The sequence below is a fragment of the Lithobates pipiens genome, unplaced genomic scaffold (genome assembly GCF_037356315.1).
Source record: "Lithobates pipiens isolate NorthernLeopardFrog02 unplaced genomic scaffold, aLitPip1_a1.2 Scaffold_56, whole genome shotgun sequence".
NCBI classification, from domain to species: Eukaryota; Metazoa; Chordata; class Amphibia; order Anura; family Ranidae; genus Lithobates; species Lithobates pipiens.
In genome coordinates, this window is record NW_027507878.1 from 2,375,073 (window position 1) to 2,393,835 (window position 18,763).

General features: G+C 39.8%; 1 protein-coding gene across 1 annotated transcript; it reads right to left on the reverse strand.

Moving 5' to 3' along the window:
* Positions 1-9,240: 9,240 nt before the first annotated feature.
* On the reverse strand, positions 9,241-10,633 carry LOC143958091 (olfactory receptor 8U9-like). Its single transcript, XM_077467543.1, has one exon. It carries the CDS (start codon positions 10,547-10,549, stop codon positions 9,611-9,613), a length of 939 nt encoding a protein of 312 aa, XP_077323669.1. The 5' UTR covers positions 10,550-10,633; the 3' UTR covers positions 9,241-9,610.
* Positions 10,634-18,763: the final 8,130 nt, after the last annotated feature.

Here is an 18,763-nt window from a genome sequence, read left to right on the forward strand (position 1 = left end):
TTGAATGAGACAGTCAAATCCTGGCAATCGAGCGCCGGGTCGGTACTCATCCAATATGTGGATGACCTCCTTCTCTGCAGCCCCACCCCAGAAGCTTGTGAAGAAGACTCAAAGAACTTGCTGGATCACCTAGCCAAGGCAGGTCACTTGGCCTCACGGAAAAAGATACAGTGGGTGACCCCTACTGTAGAGTACTTGGGGTGCATCCTCAACAAGGGAGAGAGAAGTGTTTCCCCCCACCGTGCCGCAGCCCTTAACGCTCTGCAGCCACCCAGGGACAAGGCCGCCCTCTTGTCTTTCCTGGGAGCAATCGTCTATTGCCGGCAATGGATCCCTGACTGCTCATTTCATGACTCCATTCTGAGGAGGGCCACGCTCTCCACTGCACCAAAAGTGGTGGAATGGACGGAGGAAATGTTACACTCATTTAACACCCTCCTCTCCTCCCTTGCCTCCGCCCCGGCCTTAAGACTAGTGGACTACAGGAAAACTTTTTATCTATATTGTGTAGTTAATGGATCTGCCTTTGCAGCAGTTCTTGCCCAAGAGCACGGTAATTCTTACCGACCGGTGGCTTTCCTTTCAAAGAAACTCCCACTCCAGGTCCAGGGCATGCCTGCTTGCCTCCAGAACATGGCCGCATGTGCCATGGCCATCCAAGAGGCCAACAAGTTAGTTCTGGGACACCCCCTAACTGTATACACTACCCACTCAGTCACCCACCTTATACAAAACCTCAATACACAACATATGACCACCCAAACAGCCAGCGGGTATGAAATCATTCTTCTAAACACCTCCAATCTGACCATCAAACACACCTCTGACACCTCCCCCATCCTCAGGCTATTACATTCTCTGCTCAAACTCATGAATTATGGTGAACCATCCAAAATGCATGACTGCACAAAAGTGTTGGACCAAGTCACCTCCCCACGTAGGGACTTAACAGACGTACCTCTGGCCGGTGCAGAGGAAGTTTTTGTGGACGGCAGTTGCTCGCGCCCTTCGGATTCCACTTTCCTGACAGGATACGCGGTAGTACAACTCCCAGATCTGGTTCTGGAGGCTAAGCCACTTCCGCCTTCCTCGGCACAGGTCGCGGAACTGGTAGCCCTCACCAGAGCATGTATCCTGTTCACAAATAGGGATGTCAATATTTACACTGACAGTCGATACGCCTTCGGCGTGGTTCACGATTTCGGGGTGATCTGGGCTAACAGGGGGTTTAGAACGGCTGACAACAAAATTATAGCCAACAAGGAGCATATCTTGGCCCTTCTCCAGGCTATACTACTGCCCAAACATTTGGCGATTATTAAAGTCAAGGCTCACACCACCACTGGTAGCTACATTGCCCGAGGCAACGCCCTTGCGGATAGATGCGCTCGAGCGGCGGCAAATTCCTCCACACATCCACCCGCCCCTACCACGATATTTTTCCAACAAGATTTTTCAGCGCCAGATTTCCCCTCAGTTGCAGCCCAAATCCAATGCATGGCCACAGACGCTGATGTACTTTTCTGGGTCCAGCAAGGATTGTCCAAAGACCAAAGAGGCCTTTGGACAAATGGAGGGGTCATTGGGATCCCTGAAGCCAGCTCGGCCCTCATCCTTTCCTACCTGCATGGTCCCGGACATATAGGGTCCCAACCCTTGCAACAGCTGTATGAAAAAACCTTAAAAGCATTAGATGCACAGACTGACATTAACCTATATTCTTTACAGGAAGAGTACGTGAAACATCTGGTAAGTACAATAGAAGAACATAATGAACAAGTAGCTGTCACCTTTTCTCCTCTTCCAACAGAACCTACTCACCCATTCATCCCGGGGGATAAAGTGTTGATCAAGCAGCTTGCCCAACGGAAGCACGTGGGGCCCATCTACTCCGGTCCATGGAACGTGGAGAAGGTCTCCAGGACTGCTGTCCTCACAGACTACACCCCTCAGTGGATCCATGCCAGCAGACTAAAAAAATGCCCCGAACCTCCACCGACTCCAGAACACCCCCAGAGGACACTTGCCCAAGACCAACAGGAGGACGCCACCACCAAAGGGACCCCAGAGACGAACCTACAGACCCTCCAGGAACAGTTCGGCAGAATCTCCCTGGACTTTCCTCCTCCTCCCACCAGCTCGGACTGAAGTCTTTGCAAAAAGAAAGAGACAGGGGCTTAGAAGATCAGTATGTACTACACACCATTTTGCTCTGGTCGATAGTATTGACTTTTGTGGTTTTTGGGGGGGCATACTGGGATTTTTCAAGAAAATATTTCTCGTATTAGTGATGATAGTGTTGTTGATAGTAATGTTCTATGTGATCGCCAAGTGCTGCTGCATAGCAGCCTCCAAGGTTTCCCATCCAACAATAGCAACCAAGCCCAATGACGAAGAGAAAGCACTTATGGCTTTTTCCAAGAATGTCTGGTATAGAGGATGATCGATAACTTTGTGCCAAAGTTATGATCACAGGAGAGATTATAAGGATTAACAAGTCTCCATTTTGTTATACTGTCATCCATTTTAAAACTTTGTATGACCAAGCTAGAATTCTAACTACTTTTGACATAGATGCTTGCTATTTGGAAAACATGCTGTTTTCTTTGAATGCCCTTGGCCGCGAGAGTTTGTACAGAGAAAGCCAAGATATGCAACTATCTTATATCGTCTATGACCTAGAACGTCTGGACCACAGACTATTAGCACAATATTGTTGAATATTGTTGAATATCGTAGTCTTATTCTTATCTCGTGAAGGTTAATGACGTGCTTTGCCGTGAAGACAATTTCTGCTTATTTTGCTTGTTCTGTCAATAAACCTGTTACTAGGAAAAGCTTGGTGTATAGCTACGAGCGGGTCCCTGATTGGCTACTCCACAGGGCGCCACCCCAACTGTTTCAGCATATAACCTGTTGTATTCAAAACATTAAATTGTAATCATTATTCACGTACATCTCGTGTATGTGCCTTGATTATCTCACCGGTGAATGGGACTCCCAAGTTTATCCAGACCACGGCCTAGGCGAGATAGGAAGAGGAAATCGAGCACCTAACAGAGCAAGGACCTACCTTTACATAAGTAACAACCATCACCAGCGTGCTTTTATAAGTAATGTGGCTCCAAAAAGAATTTCCGCTTACCGGAAGTTCCTGGTCGAACAAATGTCACTTCCGGACCGGAGCAAAAATATCAAGTGCCAAACAGTAACAAACAAGACCCCATATATACCCCATATATTGTATAAGGTGACTGGTGTATGAACCGCACTTCGATGTGGACTGCTAACAAGCCACAATGGAAAAGTGCGGAAAACTGGAGCCGTATTGTTAACAAAAACAACACAACGTAATTTCCGGATAAAACGGAAGTTGACGTACATTTTGTACCCCTGGGATCACAATTGTGGAATTCACGGTAATGGCGTGGAACAGTATGTTTGATGCTCCCATTTTTTCTTTTGCCAATATTTTTGCCGACCCTAATGGAAAAAGCATGCATAGTATGACCCACATACTGTTTATTGCATGGGCAGGGCAGCAAGTACAAAATATTGGTGGTAGAACATGTACAAAATTGTTTCATAGAAAAAGTGCATTTAGTAAAGGTGGATGAAAATTCCTTAACAACCCGCCCTCTACAGATGTTATACTGATACACTGTACATTTTTTGCAAGGATAGTATCCAATAAAATTATGAAAAAAGGATGATCTAACCGGTTAATAACATCGGGGGCAATCTTACTCCTTAGGGATGGAGCTCCCCTGTAGATGACCTTTGCTTTTTCTGGAATCAAAAATCTCAGAATCTGATCACTCTTCAACACACCCCAATGATGCTCAACAATAGATTTTATTTGTTTGTGTTGTATTGAGAATGATGTCAGTAGTGACCATTGAAAAGAATCATCTCAATCTTTCAGAGGCTTGACACCCAACAAACATGCACGGTCAATGGTTAGAACTTGTTGAAGGTCCGAATCTATTTTATCCTGCCTATAACCCTTATCAAGGAACCTCTGTTTTAATATGTTAGCTTGATCCTTGAATGTGTCAATGTCTGAACAATTCCTGCATAAACACAGGAATTGACTTTTAGGGACTGAATGCAACCAGAATCTATGGTGACAACTGTCAGTTGGCATAAATCAGTTGCGATCCGAAGGTTTAAAGTAAGTACGGAACTTGAATTGGTGGGCACATAATTATTTTTCTAGGTCCAGAAAATGTATCTTGGCCTGACTGAACTCATATAATAAAACAATACCTCTATTGTTCCTGTTAAGAGAAGAATTGAGATAGAGATTCAGGGGTGCCATCCCGTAGAGGGAGGATGTCGTCAATGTACCTAGACCACAGAATTATCTGTTGAAATCTTAGCATAGACGACATCCTCCTCCCACTTGGCCATAAACAGATTTGTAATGGCAAACTTTGCCCTCATAGCCACGCCCCTCTATTGAAGGTAGCAAACTCAAGTAGTTCAACAATGTAGTCAGCCTGGACTGAAGTAAGAATATTATCTCTTCCGAGAAACAAGCGCACAGCTTCAACACCTCTGTGGTGAGGGATACAAGTGTATAATGAGGCCACATCAGCGGTGGCCATAATGTAATCACCTCCCACATTAACTGCCTCCAACAATTGAATTGTATCCCTGGTGTCTTTGAGGTAAGAGTGAGTTTTTTTTAACAAGGGGTTGGAGAAAAAAATAAATGTATCGGCCGATACATGACATGATGGAATCAATTCCACTAATGATTGGACGTGTGGGGGATGTCATGGATTCTTGTGAATTGTGGGTAAATAGTACATTATCGGAATTCAGGGAGCCAGGGGAACAAGAAATAATTTTTGTTTATCATTTAATATTTGTGAATGAAACCCTTTATGAATAACAGTCGTAAGGCCTTTCTTGAACAAAGATGTAGGATTATTATGTAGTTTTCTGATCACTGCTCTTATCAGCGAGACGTATCACCAGGTCTTTGTGTTTACACAGAGATTTAAGACTCACATTAGACAAGGAGTTACCCCGAATCTTTTTGGATGGTAAACTAGCAAGGTCTTTTAAAACCAAATTTCTGAACATGCTAATGGCTGGAGCCAACTGGGTAGGGGGGTTAAAAAGAGACAGATATGATAATCCTGAATGCACAGTTCCTGATGTGACTGCTATAGCCATGTTCCTGAATGGATTGGAGATTAGATTCCTTTGGATATTGATTTTTCTAATATATTTATGAATATCAATAAAAGTGTTAAATTTGTGAAGAGTCCTTGCAGGGAAAAATGTAAGGCCCTTATCTAAGACATTCTGTTTCTCGTTAGTCAATTCTTTCTTACTAAGGTTGAACACACCCGCACAGGTTATGTTCTCCTTCTTTTTCCTCCTCTGAGACCTCCTCCCTCCTCTGGACCCTCTCTTGGTTTTGGACCCCTTATTTCACCCTTGGGGTCCTCATAAAAAAACCTGATTCCCTTGTAAATTGGGATTAGGCCGATTGTAACTATAAGGTGACTGTTCAAAATCGCCATTGTGATATACATGAGGATCATCATTATAATGATCTTTGAGGGGAGAGAATCTATTGTACGTATTAAATGGTGGATGATTGTATTGAGACAAATTGGAGTAAGAAACCCGATCCTTGTGATAACATGCGGGTGAACCTCTTTGATAATAGTCCTCATGTTCAAATTGAGAGTTTCTAGAGTTATTACCTCTAGCTTGTCCTCTCCCACCCCTCCTATTTGAATTCTGACCCCTCCCCCTATATGTGTTAGTGAGATTCTTCCTTGTGAGTATACCACTATTTCTTCTTTTTAGCATATTTCAGATATGTATATCATATTTAACCTGTGTATTATATGCTCTTAGTTGTATATAGTTTAACTGCTATGTACACCTCATACCATCATGACATTTTTATGTTTTTAGTTTTTTTCTATGGGAGATCCTTCTGTGAGACTTTATTATCATCTTTTCTATAACTATATTCTAGATGTGCACATTTTATCTATTGTTTTGTTGTATGCTTGTTGTTGTATATAACAGGACTGATATGGCTTTAATTTGAATTGGCCTCTATGGAGATATCATGGCCGGCACCCCCTTCCTCTATATTTTGTCCATTTCCAGTACTGCATGCCTTTCAGGCCTCTGTATTGGCTGACATGCGTATTGTTATCACGTTCTGTCATGCTTCACCGCTATTACAATCAAAGCTTGAGACACTTCCACTTCCGATTTTTATCCGGAAGTGACGATAGCGTCCATTCGAAGAGAGGCTTGAGAAGCATCAACTTCCGGGTTTAACAGGAAATGACGTTGTGTTGTTTTTTGTTAACAATATGGCTCCTGTTTTCCGCACTTTGCCATTGTGGCTTGTTAGCAGCCCACATCAAAGAGCGGTTTATACACCATTCACCTTATAGGATATATGGAGGATATATGGGGTATATATGGGGTATTGTTTGTTACTGTTGGACACTTGAGATTTTTGATCCAGACTGGATGTGGTATTTATTTGACCAGAGCTTTCGGTAGGGGGAAATTTATTTGGAGCCACATTACCTATAAAAGCACACTGGTGATGGCTTTTACTTATACTCCAGATGAAGTCTATTCAGACAAAATGCATCTGTGAAGTGCTGCCATCACCATTGTGCCATTTTATGCCATTAATCCTTGACTGATATGTGAGTGTTCAATTTTTTTACTAATTTTAATTAAAAGATCTGAAACATTATTGCACTATGTGGAACCTTTTATGTCATTTTGGATTTACCGTGTGAGCTGATTCCAACCTCCCTGGGTGTCCTCCCCATCGGCTGTATCATATTTTGATGTCTGTTTGAACACATACTGGTGTCCTATATCGTACTAAGTTTAGTGAGATTGAGGATATCCGGATTGTCGCTGGTTTTACATCAGCCATGGTGTTTTGACACCCAAGCCTTTTTGATTTGAGAGGTATAAGCACCTTCAAGTCCAACCTTTCTGGTAAGCCTTCAGATAATTAGTGGCAGTCTCCACACAAGATTCCCTAACCTGTTAAACTTATTGATGTCTATTGGCCTACAATTACTAACTCACGGACATTGTCCTGATTCACCAGACCATTTGGTCTTTACCACATATCTGTCAGTTTTCACGTGGTGGACATTATCACAATATTGTCTATATTTATGAAATCTTTTCTTTTTTAAGTGCTGCATTATTTTTTATTTTGGTTTATTGCTGTTTGTCTCCGGCCATGCTGGCTGTTTAATCTTTCACAGAGCATGGTTTATACACATGACAAAATTCAGAAACATAAGACACAGGTAGTCTTAGGGCTAGTTTACATTTTGATTTAAAACAAGGCTTTGGACAGGCTCCTGTCACTAAATAAAATTTCAGTCCTGTTTACACCTTGCTTTTGCTTAGTGCTTGGTGGGCATTGATGTGGCTTCCATGAGGCTTTGGTGGGGCTTCCATGAGGCTTTGGTGGAGCTTCAATGAGCCTTTGGTGAGGCTTTGATGAGGCTTTGGTGAGACTTCGTGAGGCTTAAAGGAGGCTTCAACAATCTCTATATCTCAGTATTTAACTTCTATATTTCACTATTCCGATACTTCCTAATACGGCACGCTACTCGGTTCTTCAAGCTGATCCAATCAAGAGCTTCTTACTCCATATGACTTTTCGAAAATTTCTTTCATCTCTGTATACTTACCCTCTCTGTTTACATTCACCTAAGATTGGTCAATGGTAGGAGCAGTCCAAATGTGACCTTCCCAATCTGGATCGAAATGACTGGGAAGACTTGAAATTCTTCCAGTAATGAATTGATCCAGATTCAATTCTTACATAGGATCTCTCCCCAAAAGACTCCTAGCTTTCTTCATTGCCAGGTAGGTAGCCCCTGGAACATATTTGCACATTTTGGACTTGCACCAAATTGCATCACTTTTGGATAGCAGTATATGGTACTATAAATACTCACTTGCACCTGACCCTACTGATATCTCCTGCGTTGGCCCATCTGAGTATACACAAGGATGAGCAGAGACCTCATCACATTAAATTGTTAATTTCATAGTTAATGTATTATGATAAGAAAGAAATCCTTTATTGATGGGTCTCACCCTTACCACCCAAAGTCTCTTTGAGGGAACTGTTTGTTAATGACGCCTTGCCTATATAGAAGTTGACCTACATAAATAGAAATTGAAAAACAATAATAATAATAAATTTGAAAAGATTTAGTTGCCTTGGATGGGTCAGTAATGTGCCCAAACATGACTCTCCTTGTCTCCTTCTTCCCCTTCCTACCCTGCCCCCTTCTTTCTTCCCCCTTCTTCTTGTCTCTTATTCCAACCTCCCTTATCTTCTGAGTTATCTGAAATTAACCATCCAGATTGGCTTACTTGCTATTTGGGGTACAAATGCTGTTTTTGTATACTTATAGCTATACCTTTAATATTGTTTGGTTGTTTATGTTACTTATGTCACATGTAATAATAAATAAATCCTAATGTATGGGTAAAAAAAAAAAAGAAGGAAAATGTGCTAAATGTTGATGGATTTTGGGATGCATTCCTCAGAAAACATGAGTTTTACATTAGCTTTTCTAATCTAAGCCCTTGTACACACGGTCGGACATTCCGACAACCAAATCCGTCAGATTTTGTCTGACGGATTTTGTCCGAAACTGTTGCATACACGCGGTTGGACAAATTTGTTCAGAACGTGATGACGTTATTTCATTACGATGGGACTACGTTCAGGCTAGTAGCCAATAGCTTTGGTGTAGGAATTTGATCTGAGCATGCGAGGCACTTCCGATCTGAATTCTCTACACATGATCGGACAAGGTCCGATCGGATCATGTTGTCAGAAAATTTTACCGACAAGTTGGAAAACTTGGTCCGTCGGATACTCCGACGGAAACAGTCCGATGAAGACCACATACAGTTGGATTATGCGACAAAACGGTCCAATCGGACACATTCCGTTGGAATCTACGACCGTGTGTACAAGGGCTTATGGTCTTCTTTGGCATTTAAAAAGTCCTATTTAGTAAAAAGGGTTTTCTTTTTGTTTTCTACTGTAGGAGATGCTGTATAGAATGATCACCCATCCTCCCACTGAGTACAATATATTGCCTATCAACCATAAAGATCCAACATATACCAAAACCTACACCGGGGTTCCTGTACTTGGGAGAAAAAGGAGAAAATAATTTGGTGAAAATATTTGAACAGGTATTATACATTGCTCATAAATCAAACTAAAACTGCATTTTTTCACATTTTTCTCTATTTGTCTGTTTTAAAAAAATCTGATCTGAGTATTTATAAATAATTTGTTCTAATAAAAAGCCTTGTAGATGCATCAAAATGGTAGACATTTTAGTCACAGAGTTATTTTGAGGATAATCAAAATGTACTGAAATGGTTACATTTGGTCTGTGGGTTACAATGACCCCTGGTCATGCAATTGTAAGTACAAGTATGAGTCCCTGACATGTTTACATTTTATAAAGGACATTACTAACATTTTTAAACAACTGAAAATGTCCCGAAAATACAAAAAGTGCCAACGTTTCCAATAATATTTTCATCATAATGCCTGGATCAACTTTAAGTGATAATAAGACCTCATAAGTGCCTCCATAAGGTCCTTGTTCCTCAGGCTGTAGATCAGAGGATTCAGCAATGGGTTAATGAGGGCAGTTATGACTGTAGACAGTTTGTTTAAATTGACCATATCGCTGGAAGAGGGAACAAAATAAATAAAAAGTAAGGAGCCATAAAAGATGAAGACCACGGTGAGGTGTGATGTGCAGGTGGAGAATGCTTTCCTCTTTCCTGTCTTGCTACGGATTCTGAGGATGATACTGAAAATAAAGACATACGGAAGAAATGTCAACAGAAAGAATCCCAAAAAAAGACTACCACTTAATAAGAATACGGCCATTATGTTTATGAAGGGGTCAGTACATGTAATTTGATATAAGTGTGGAAGGTCACAAAAGAAGTTGTGGATGGAAGATGTTCTGCAGAAGGACAACCTGAGCAAAAGTAAAGTATGAACCAAAGAAACAGAACATCCTCCAACCCAGACCAGAGAGGCCATATGAGTACAGACTCTCCAAGACATAATTAGTTTGTAATATAGGGGGTGGCAGATGGCAATGTAGCGGTCGTAGGACATAGCCGAGAGCAAAAGAAGTTCTGAGCAAGCAAAGGAGAGGTAGAAGAAGACTTGGGATATACAGGATGGAATGAATATTGAATGTTTTTTGGTGACCAAATCAAAGAGCATCCTCGGTGCCGTTACTGATGAATAGGACATGTCCAGAAATGCCAAGTTGGCAAGAAAAAAATACATTGGGTTGTGCAGATTGTAGTCAGTGAGGACCAAGAAAAAAATAAGAAGGTTTGTGATCAGAGTCATCAGATAGATCAGAAGGAAGAGAGCAAAAAGTCCATTCATGGTCAGTGGATGGTCTGATAGACCCACAAGAGTGAAAAAGGAAATCTCTGTCACATTTCCCATATTCTTCTTTTTTTTCTCTGTTTATGAATAGAGCTGAGGTTTATAATGAAAACCTGTACGGTGTACCTACACATTACACCCAGGTTTACATGTGGGCATTTTTACCAGCGAATGATTTATTTTTATATAAAATGTTGGCATTCCCCTCAGGACAGTCTGCTGTGCTGTAAGAACACAAAGCTGAAAGTCTCATAAAAGGTCTCCTAAGATGTCATTTATAACACCTTGGGAGCCCCTTTTCTATAATTGAGAACAGTCTTTAAAATTTGAATTTAGAATCCACTGAAAGTTTTTTTTTATCTTTTTGTCACTTATTTTATTTATTGGTTAGTGGACAGAGTGATATAAAACACTATAAAAGGAGCACTACTTTTCTATTTGCCTCCATCATTTTGTAGCTAAATTTTATAAGGGTTGTCGATTAAAAACGTAGTTGAATCCTACAGCTCATAGTCAGTAAGGAAAGTAAATAACAACATTACAATGATCGAAAACTGAAGCAGGGATGACACTTCCAGATATATATTTATATTACCTGGCAGGGCGGATAAAACAGCTACAGACATGGATAATACAGTAAAGAGAAGGAGGTGTGGAAAAGTACCTATTGGAAATACTCCAGGTAGAGGATTTAGTGGTAGGATTGGAGGCACAAACAGCAAGGCTACCTAAAATTAACCACTTCAGCCCTGGAAGGATTTACCCCCTTAATGAACAGGCTATTCATTGCGATAGAGCACTGCGTCACTTTAACTGACAATTGCGCGGTCGTGCAATGCTGTACCCAAGTAAAATTTATATCCTTTTTCCTCACAAATAGAACTTTATTTTGGTGGTATTTGATCACCTCTGCAGTTTTTATTTTTTAAACTATAAACAAAAAAAGAGCGACAATTGAAAAAAAAAAAATATATATATATATATATATATATATATATATATATATATATATATTTTTTTTTTTTTTTTACTTTGTGCTATAATAAATATCCTCCAAAAATGTAAAAACAAAACAAATTTCTTTATCAGTTTAGGCCAAAATGTATTCTTCTACAAAAGGGGTAAAACCGTGCTGAGACCTGAAAGATAAATATAGTCATCAAAAATATAAATAAAAAACATCACAAGGCTGCTGCTCAACTGTGGGATACGCACACAATCAGTAGAAATAGACTAAAAAGAGCTGCACCAAGAAATAAAAGTAACAATAAACAGCACTACATTCACCATAAAGTCTTTCACTTATTATATTAATAAAAGTCCATAGTAGAGAAGTTTTTTTATATCGGAAAATCGCTCAGCTTCAAATGAACGCAACACAGTGATTCCACACGAATATCAAAAATGTGCCAAGCCACCGACAAAAGATTGCGCTTACCAGATGGTAAAAGCATAAGGAGCGTTATGGTAAGAGCCAATCGCAACCTCTCGCCTGTACCAGAAGTCTTGCTATCCCAGGGGCGACACTTCATGTGCTGTAGGTCATTGCCGTGCTCCACACTCCCATTCCCAAACAATATGCTTTTGTTGGGAAGAAATATCTGCTCCTTTCTCCAGAGTGATTACAGCTATCAGCTAAATCACTCTGGATAACAGCTAAAATTAAGAAATGCCTTGCAGACTCAATTTGTCAAGTAGAATCTTAAGATATAAAAAAAAAACTCTTATAGGAATGTGAAGTCACAGGGGCCAAAGGGGCTGATATCAATATTGTGATCACTTCTATTACAAGCTAAAATAGGCAATAGACAACCATTAAGACTGGGTTCCCACCATCGCCACTTGGGGCTCCCAGCAAGGGTCGGGTGTGTCCCGGCTCACCATTTCAGGTTCGATCTCAGTCCAAATTTTTGGCTAAATTTGGACCTGAAACGTAACAAAAGACGCACAAGGCTCCTGTGCAAATTCTCAGTGGAGCCGCAGAGGATATATGTGAACTGGCTCTGTAGAGAGAAGATCAAAATCTCCTGCTATTGCGAATTGGATCCGGGGAACTCCCATCCAATTCACAATGGTGTGAACCCAGCCTCTAAGTAAGAGACAAATGGCAGGTTTTGATCCCAGAAATAACAGATAAGAAATGGGAGGAGATATGCTCCTCGCACTTGTTGGTATCGCCAATAGATAATAACAAGATTACACAATTGTATATAATGCACCTGATATATCTTAGCCCCATTAGACTATATAAATTGTGTAGAAGGCCAACATCAGAATGTTTGTGATGTCATCAAGATTAAGCAGATTTCTGCCATTTGATTTGGTCATGTAGGGAGGTAATGGGATATTACAGACATGGATAATACAAAAAAGAGAAGGAGGAGTCAAAAAATAAAACAATTATCTGAAATGATTAAAAGACCGGTGCCTTGTACCCCTGAATTATGTTTGTTGGGGGTGTTGAATGATGAAGAACGGTCAGGACATGAAAAAGAAAAAAAATCCTAGAAAGCAAATTGCTTAAAGATGGATGCCAGTTATAAATCCTTCTATCAGAGAATGGATGAATGCAGTTAATCATATCATAGCAAAATTTATATATGAAAGTAGGGGAAACTTACAGAAATATCAGAAAATTTGGAGTAAATGGTGTAGTGTGGAAGGGACTAGTGAGAGATAGAGTAGATGAACAGAATGATTAATGTAGAAAATTGTAAATGTAATTTTTATTATTACGTCTGTGATTGATATGTAATAAAGAGTATGAGAAAGTAAAAAGAAAAGAAAAAATAAGAAAAGTTAAAATTTACCAGGATCAACAGAGTTTGGTAGAAGCAACAACAGTCCAGTTCCAATTCAGAAACCAAAAGAAAAAATAATGCAGCGCTTAAAAAAGAAAATATGTTCATAAATATTGTGATAATGTCCACCACGTGTAAACTGACAGATATGTGGTAAAGACCAAATGGTCTGGTGAATCCGGACAATGTCCGTGAGTTAGTAATTGTAGGCCAAATGTTTCAGATCTTTTAATTAAAATGAGTAAACATTTGAACACTCACATATCAATCAAGAATTAATGGCATAAGATGGCACAATGGTGATAGCGGCACTTCTACCAACGCATTTCATCTGAATAGATTTGATCTGGGGTATAAGTAACAACTGTCACCAGTGTGCTTTTATAAGTAATGTGGCTCCAAAAAGAATTTCCGCCTACCGGAAGTTCCAGTCGAACAAACATCACTTCCGGACCGGAGCAAAAATATCAAGTGCCAAACAGTCACAAACAAGACCCCATCTATACCCCATATATCGTATAAGGTGACTGGTGTATGAACCGCACTTCGATGTGGGCTGCTAACAAGCCGCAATGGCAAAGTGCGGAAAACTGGAGCCGTATTGTTAACAAAAACAACACAACGTAATTTCCGGATAAAACGGAAGTTGACGTACATTTTGTACCCCTGGGATCACAATTGTGGAATTCACGGTAATGGCGTGGAACAGTATGTTTGATGCTCCCATTTTTTCTTTTGGCAATATGTTTGCCGACCCTAATGGAAAAAGCATGTATAGTTTGACCCACGCATGGGCAGGGCAGCAAGTACAAAATATTGGTGGTAGAACATGTACAACATTTTTCATAGAAAAAGTGCATTTAGTAACGGTGGATGAAAATTCCTTAACAACCCGCCCTCTATAGATGTTATACTGATACACTGTACATTTCTTGCAAGGATAGTATCCAATAAAATTATGAAAAAAGGATGATCTAACCGGTTAATAACATTGGGGGCAATCTTACTCCTTAGGGATGGAGCTCCCCTGTAGATGACCTTTGCTTTTTCTGGAATCAAAAATCTCAGAATCTGATCACTCTTCAACACACCCCAATGAGGCTCAACAATAGATTTTATTTGTTTGTGTTGTATTGAGAAAGATGTCAGTAGTGACCATTGAAAAGAATCATCTCAATCTTTCACAGGCTTGACACCCAACAAAGATGCACGGTCAATGGTTAGAACTTGTTGAAGGTCCGAATCTATTTTGTCCTGCCTATAACCCTTATCAAGGAACTTCTGTTTTAATATGTTAGCTTGATCCTTAAATGTGTCAGTGTCTGAACAATTCCTGCGTAAATGCAAGAATTGACTTTTAGGGACTGAATGCAACCAGGATCTATGGTTACAACTGTCAGTTGGCATAAATCAGTTGCGATCCGAAGGTTTAAAGTAAGTACGGAACTTGAATTGGTGGGCACATAATTATTTTTCTAGGTCCAGAAAATGTATCTTGGTCTGACTGAACTCATATAATAAAACAATACCTCTATCGTTCCTGCTAAGAGAAGAATTGAGATAGAGATTCAGGGGTGCCATCCCGTAGGGGGAGGATGTCGTCAATGTACCTAGACCACAGAATGATCTGAGGTATATGCTCAGCATAGACGACATCCTCCTCCCACTTGGCCATAAACAGATTTGTAATGGCAAAATTTGCCCTCATAGCCACGCCCCTCTATTGAAGGTAGCAAACTCAAGTAGTTCAACAATGTAGTCAGCCTGGACTGAAGTAAGAGTATTATCTCTTCCGAGAAACCAGCGCCCAGCTTCGAAACCTCTGTGGTGAGGGATACAAGTGTATAATGAGGCCACATCAGCGGTGGCCATAATGTAATCACCTCCCACATTAACTGCCTCCAACAATTTAATTGTATCCCTTGTGTCTTTGAGGTAAGAGGGAGTTTTTTTCGAACAAGGGGTTGGAGAAAAAAATAAATGTATCGGCCGATACATGACGTGATGGAATCAATTCCACTAATGATTGAACGTGCGGGGGATGTCATGGATTCTTGTGAATTTTGGGTAAATAGTACATTATCGGAATTCGGGGAGCCAGGGGAACAATAAATAATTTTTCTTTATCATTTAATATTTGTGAATGAAACCCTTTCTGAATAACAGTGGTAAGGTCTTTCTTGAACAAAGATGTAGGATTATTATGTAGTTCTCTGTAAGTTTTCTGATCACTCAGGATTCTATACATTTCACTAATATAGTCACTCTTATTGAGTAGCAAGATACCCCCGCTCTTATCAGCAAGGCGTATCACCAGGTCTTTGTGTTTACACAGAGATTTAAGACTCACATTAGACAAGCAGTTATTCTGAATCTTTTTGGATGGTAAACTAGCAAGGTCTTTTAAAACCAAAATTCTGAACATGCTAATGGATGGAGCTAACTGGGTAGGGGGGTTAAAAAGAGATGGATATGATAATCCTGAATGCACAGTTCCTGATGTGACTGCTCTAGCCATGTTCCTGAATGGATTGGAGATTAGATTCCTTTGGATATAGATTTTTCTAATATATTTATGAATATCAATAAAAGTGTTAAATTTGTCAAGCCTTCTCGGAGGGGCAAATTTAAGGCCCTTATCTAAGACATTCTGTTCCTCATTAGTCAATTCTTTATTACTAAGGTTGAACACACTCACACAGGTTATGTTCTCCTTCTTTTTCCTCCTCTGAGACCTCCTCCCTCCTCTGGACCCTCTCTTGGGTCTGGACCCCTTATTTCACCCTTGGGGTCCTCATAAAAAAACCTGATTCCCTTGTAAATTGGGATTAGGCTGATTGTAACTATAAGGTGACTGTTCAAAATCGCCATTGTGATACATACGAGGATCATCATTATAATGATCTTTGAGAGGGGAGAATCTAGTGTACGTATTAAATGGTCGATGATTGTATTGAGACGAATTGGAGTAAGAAACCCGATCCTTGTGATAATGTACGGGTGAACCTCTCTGATTTTAGGTCTCATGTTCAAATTGAGAGTTTCTAGAGTTATCACCTCTAGATTGTCCTCTCCCACCCCTCCTATTTGAATTCAGACCCCTCCCCTTATGTATGTTAGTGCGATTCTTCCTTGTGAGCATACCAATATTTCTTCTTTTTAGCATATTTCAGATATGTATATCATATTTAACCTGTGCATTATATGCTCTTAGTTGTATATAGTTTAACTGCTATGTACACCTCATACCAACATGACATTTTTATGTGTTTAGTTGTTTTCTATAGGAGATCTTTCTGTGAGAGTTAATTTTCATCTTTTCTATATCTATATTCTAGATGTGCACATTTTTTGTATTGTTTTGTTGTATGCTTGTTGTTGTATATAACAGGACTGATATGGCTTTAGTTTGAATTGGCCTCTATGGAGATATCATGGCCGGCACCCCCTTCCTCTATATTTTGCCCATTTCTAGTACTGCATGACTTTCAGGCCTCTGTATTGGCTGACATACGTATTGTTATCACGTTCTGTCATGCTGTTCGACGGCCCTTCACCGCTATTACAATCAAAGCTTGAGGCGCTTCCACTTCCGATTTTTATCCGGAAGTGACGATAGCGTCCATTCAAAGAGTGGCTTGAGAAGCATCAACTTCCGGGTTTAACAGGAAATGACGTTGTGTTGTTTTTTGTTAACAATATGGCTCCTGTTTTCCACACTTTGCCATTGTGGCTTGTTAGCAGCCCACATCGAAGTGCGGTTTATACACCATTCACCTTATAGGATATATGGAGGATATATGGGGTATATATGGGGTATTGTTTGTTACTGTTGGACACTTGAGATTTTTGATCCAGACTGGATGTGGTATTTATTCGACCAGAGCTTTCGGTAGGGGGAAATTTAATTTGGAGCCACATTACCAATAAAAGCATATTGTCCACAAGCGGTTTAAAAATGTATTAGGATGTCCAGGGAAACTCTCCTTCCCTCATTTAATAACCTTTCGAGATGCTCACATCTCCTCACCTCATGTATGAACCATCACAGAACAATCTCTACATCTCAGTATTTAACTTCTACATTTCACTATTCCGATACTTTCTAATACGGCACGCTACTCGATTCTTCAAGCTGATCCAATCAAGAGCTTCTTATTCCATATGACTTTTCCAAAATTTCTTTCATCTCTGTATACTTACCCTCTCTGTTTAGATTCACCTAAGATTGGTCAATGGTAGGAGCAGTGCAAACGTGACCTTCCCAATCTGGATAGAAATGATTGGGAAGACTAGAAAATCCTCCAGCAATTAATGGATTCATATTCAATTCTTACATAGGATCTCTCCCCAAAAGACTCCTGGCTGTCCTCATTACCAGGTAGGTAGCCCCTGGAACATATTTGCACTTGTTTTGGACTTGCACCAAATTGCATCACTTTTGGACAGCAGTATATGGTACTATAAATATTCACTTGCAACCGACCTACTGATATCTCCTGCGTTGGCCCATCTGAGTATACACAAGGATGAGCAGAGACCCCATCACACTAAATTGCTAATTTTAGAGTTAATGTATTATGATAAGAAAGAAATCCTTTATTGATGGGTCTCGCCCTTAGAACCCAAAATTTCTTTGAGGGAACTGTCTGTTAATGTTGCCTTGGCTATGTAGAAGTTGACTAACAAAAATAGCAATTGAAAATCAATAATAATAATACATTTGAAAATATTTAGTTGATCAGTAATGTGCCCAAATATGACTCTCCTGGTAAATTGGAGTCTCCTTGTCTCCTTCTTCCCGCTTCCTACCCTCCCCCTTCTTTCATCCCCCCTTCTTCTTGTCCCTTATTCCAACCTCCCTTATCTGCTGAGTTATCTGAAATGAACCCTCCAGATTGGCTTACTTGCTATTTGGGGTGCATCACAAATGCTGTTTTTGTATACTTATAGCTATACCTTTAATATTGTTTGGTTGTTTATGTTACTTATGCCACATGTAATAATAAATAAATCCTAATGTATGAATAAAATAAAATAAAAATGCAAAAAAAGGAAAATGTGCTAAATTTTGATGGATTGTGGGATGCATTCCTCAGAAAACATGAGTTTTACATAAAGCTTTTCTAATATAATGGTCTTCTTTGGCATTTAAAAAGTCCTATTTATTTAGTAAAAAGGGTTTTCTTTTTATTTTCTACTGTAGTAGATGCTGTATAGAATGATCACCCATCCTCCCACTGAGTACAATATACTGCTTATCAACCATTAAGATTCAACGTATACCAAAACCTACACCGGGGTTCCTGTACTTGGGAGAAAAAGGAGAAAATAATTTGGTGAAAATATTTGAACAAGTATTATACTAAAACTGCATTTTTTCAGATTTTTCTCTATTTGTCTGTTTTTAAAGAATCTGATCTGAGTATTTGTAAATAATTTGTTCTAATGAAAAGCCTTGTAGAAGCATAAA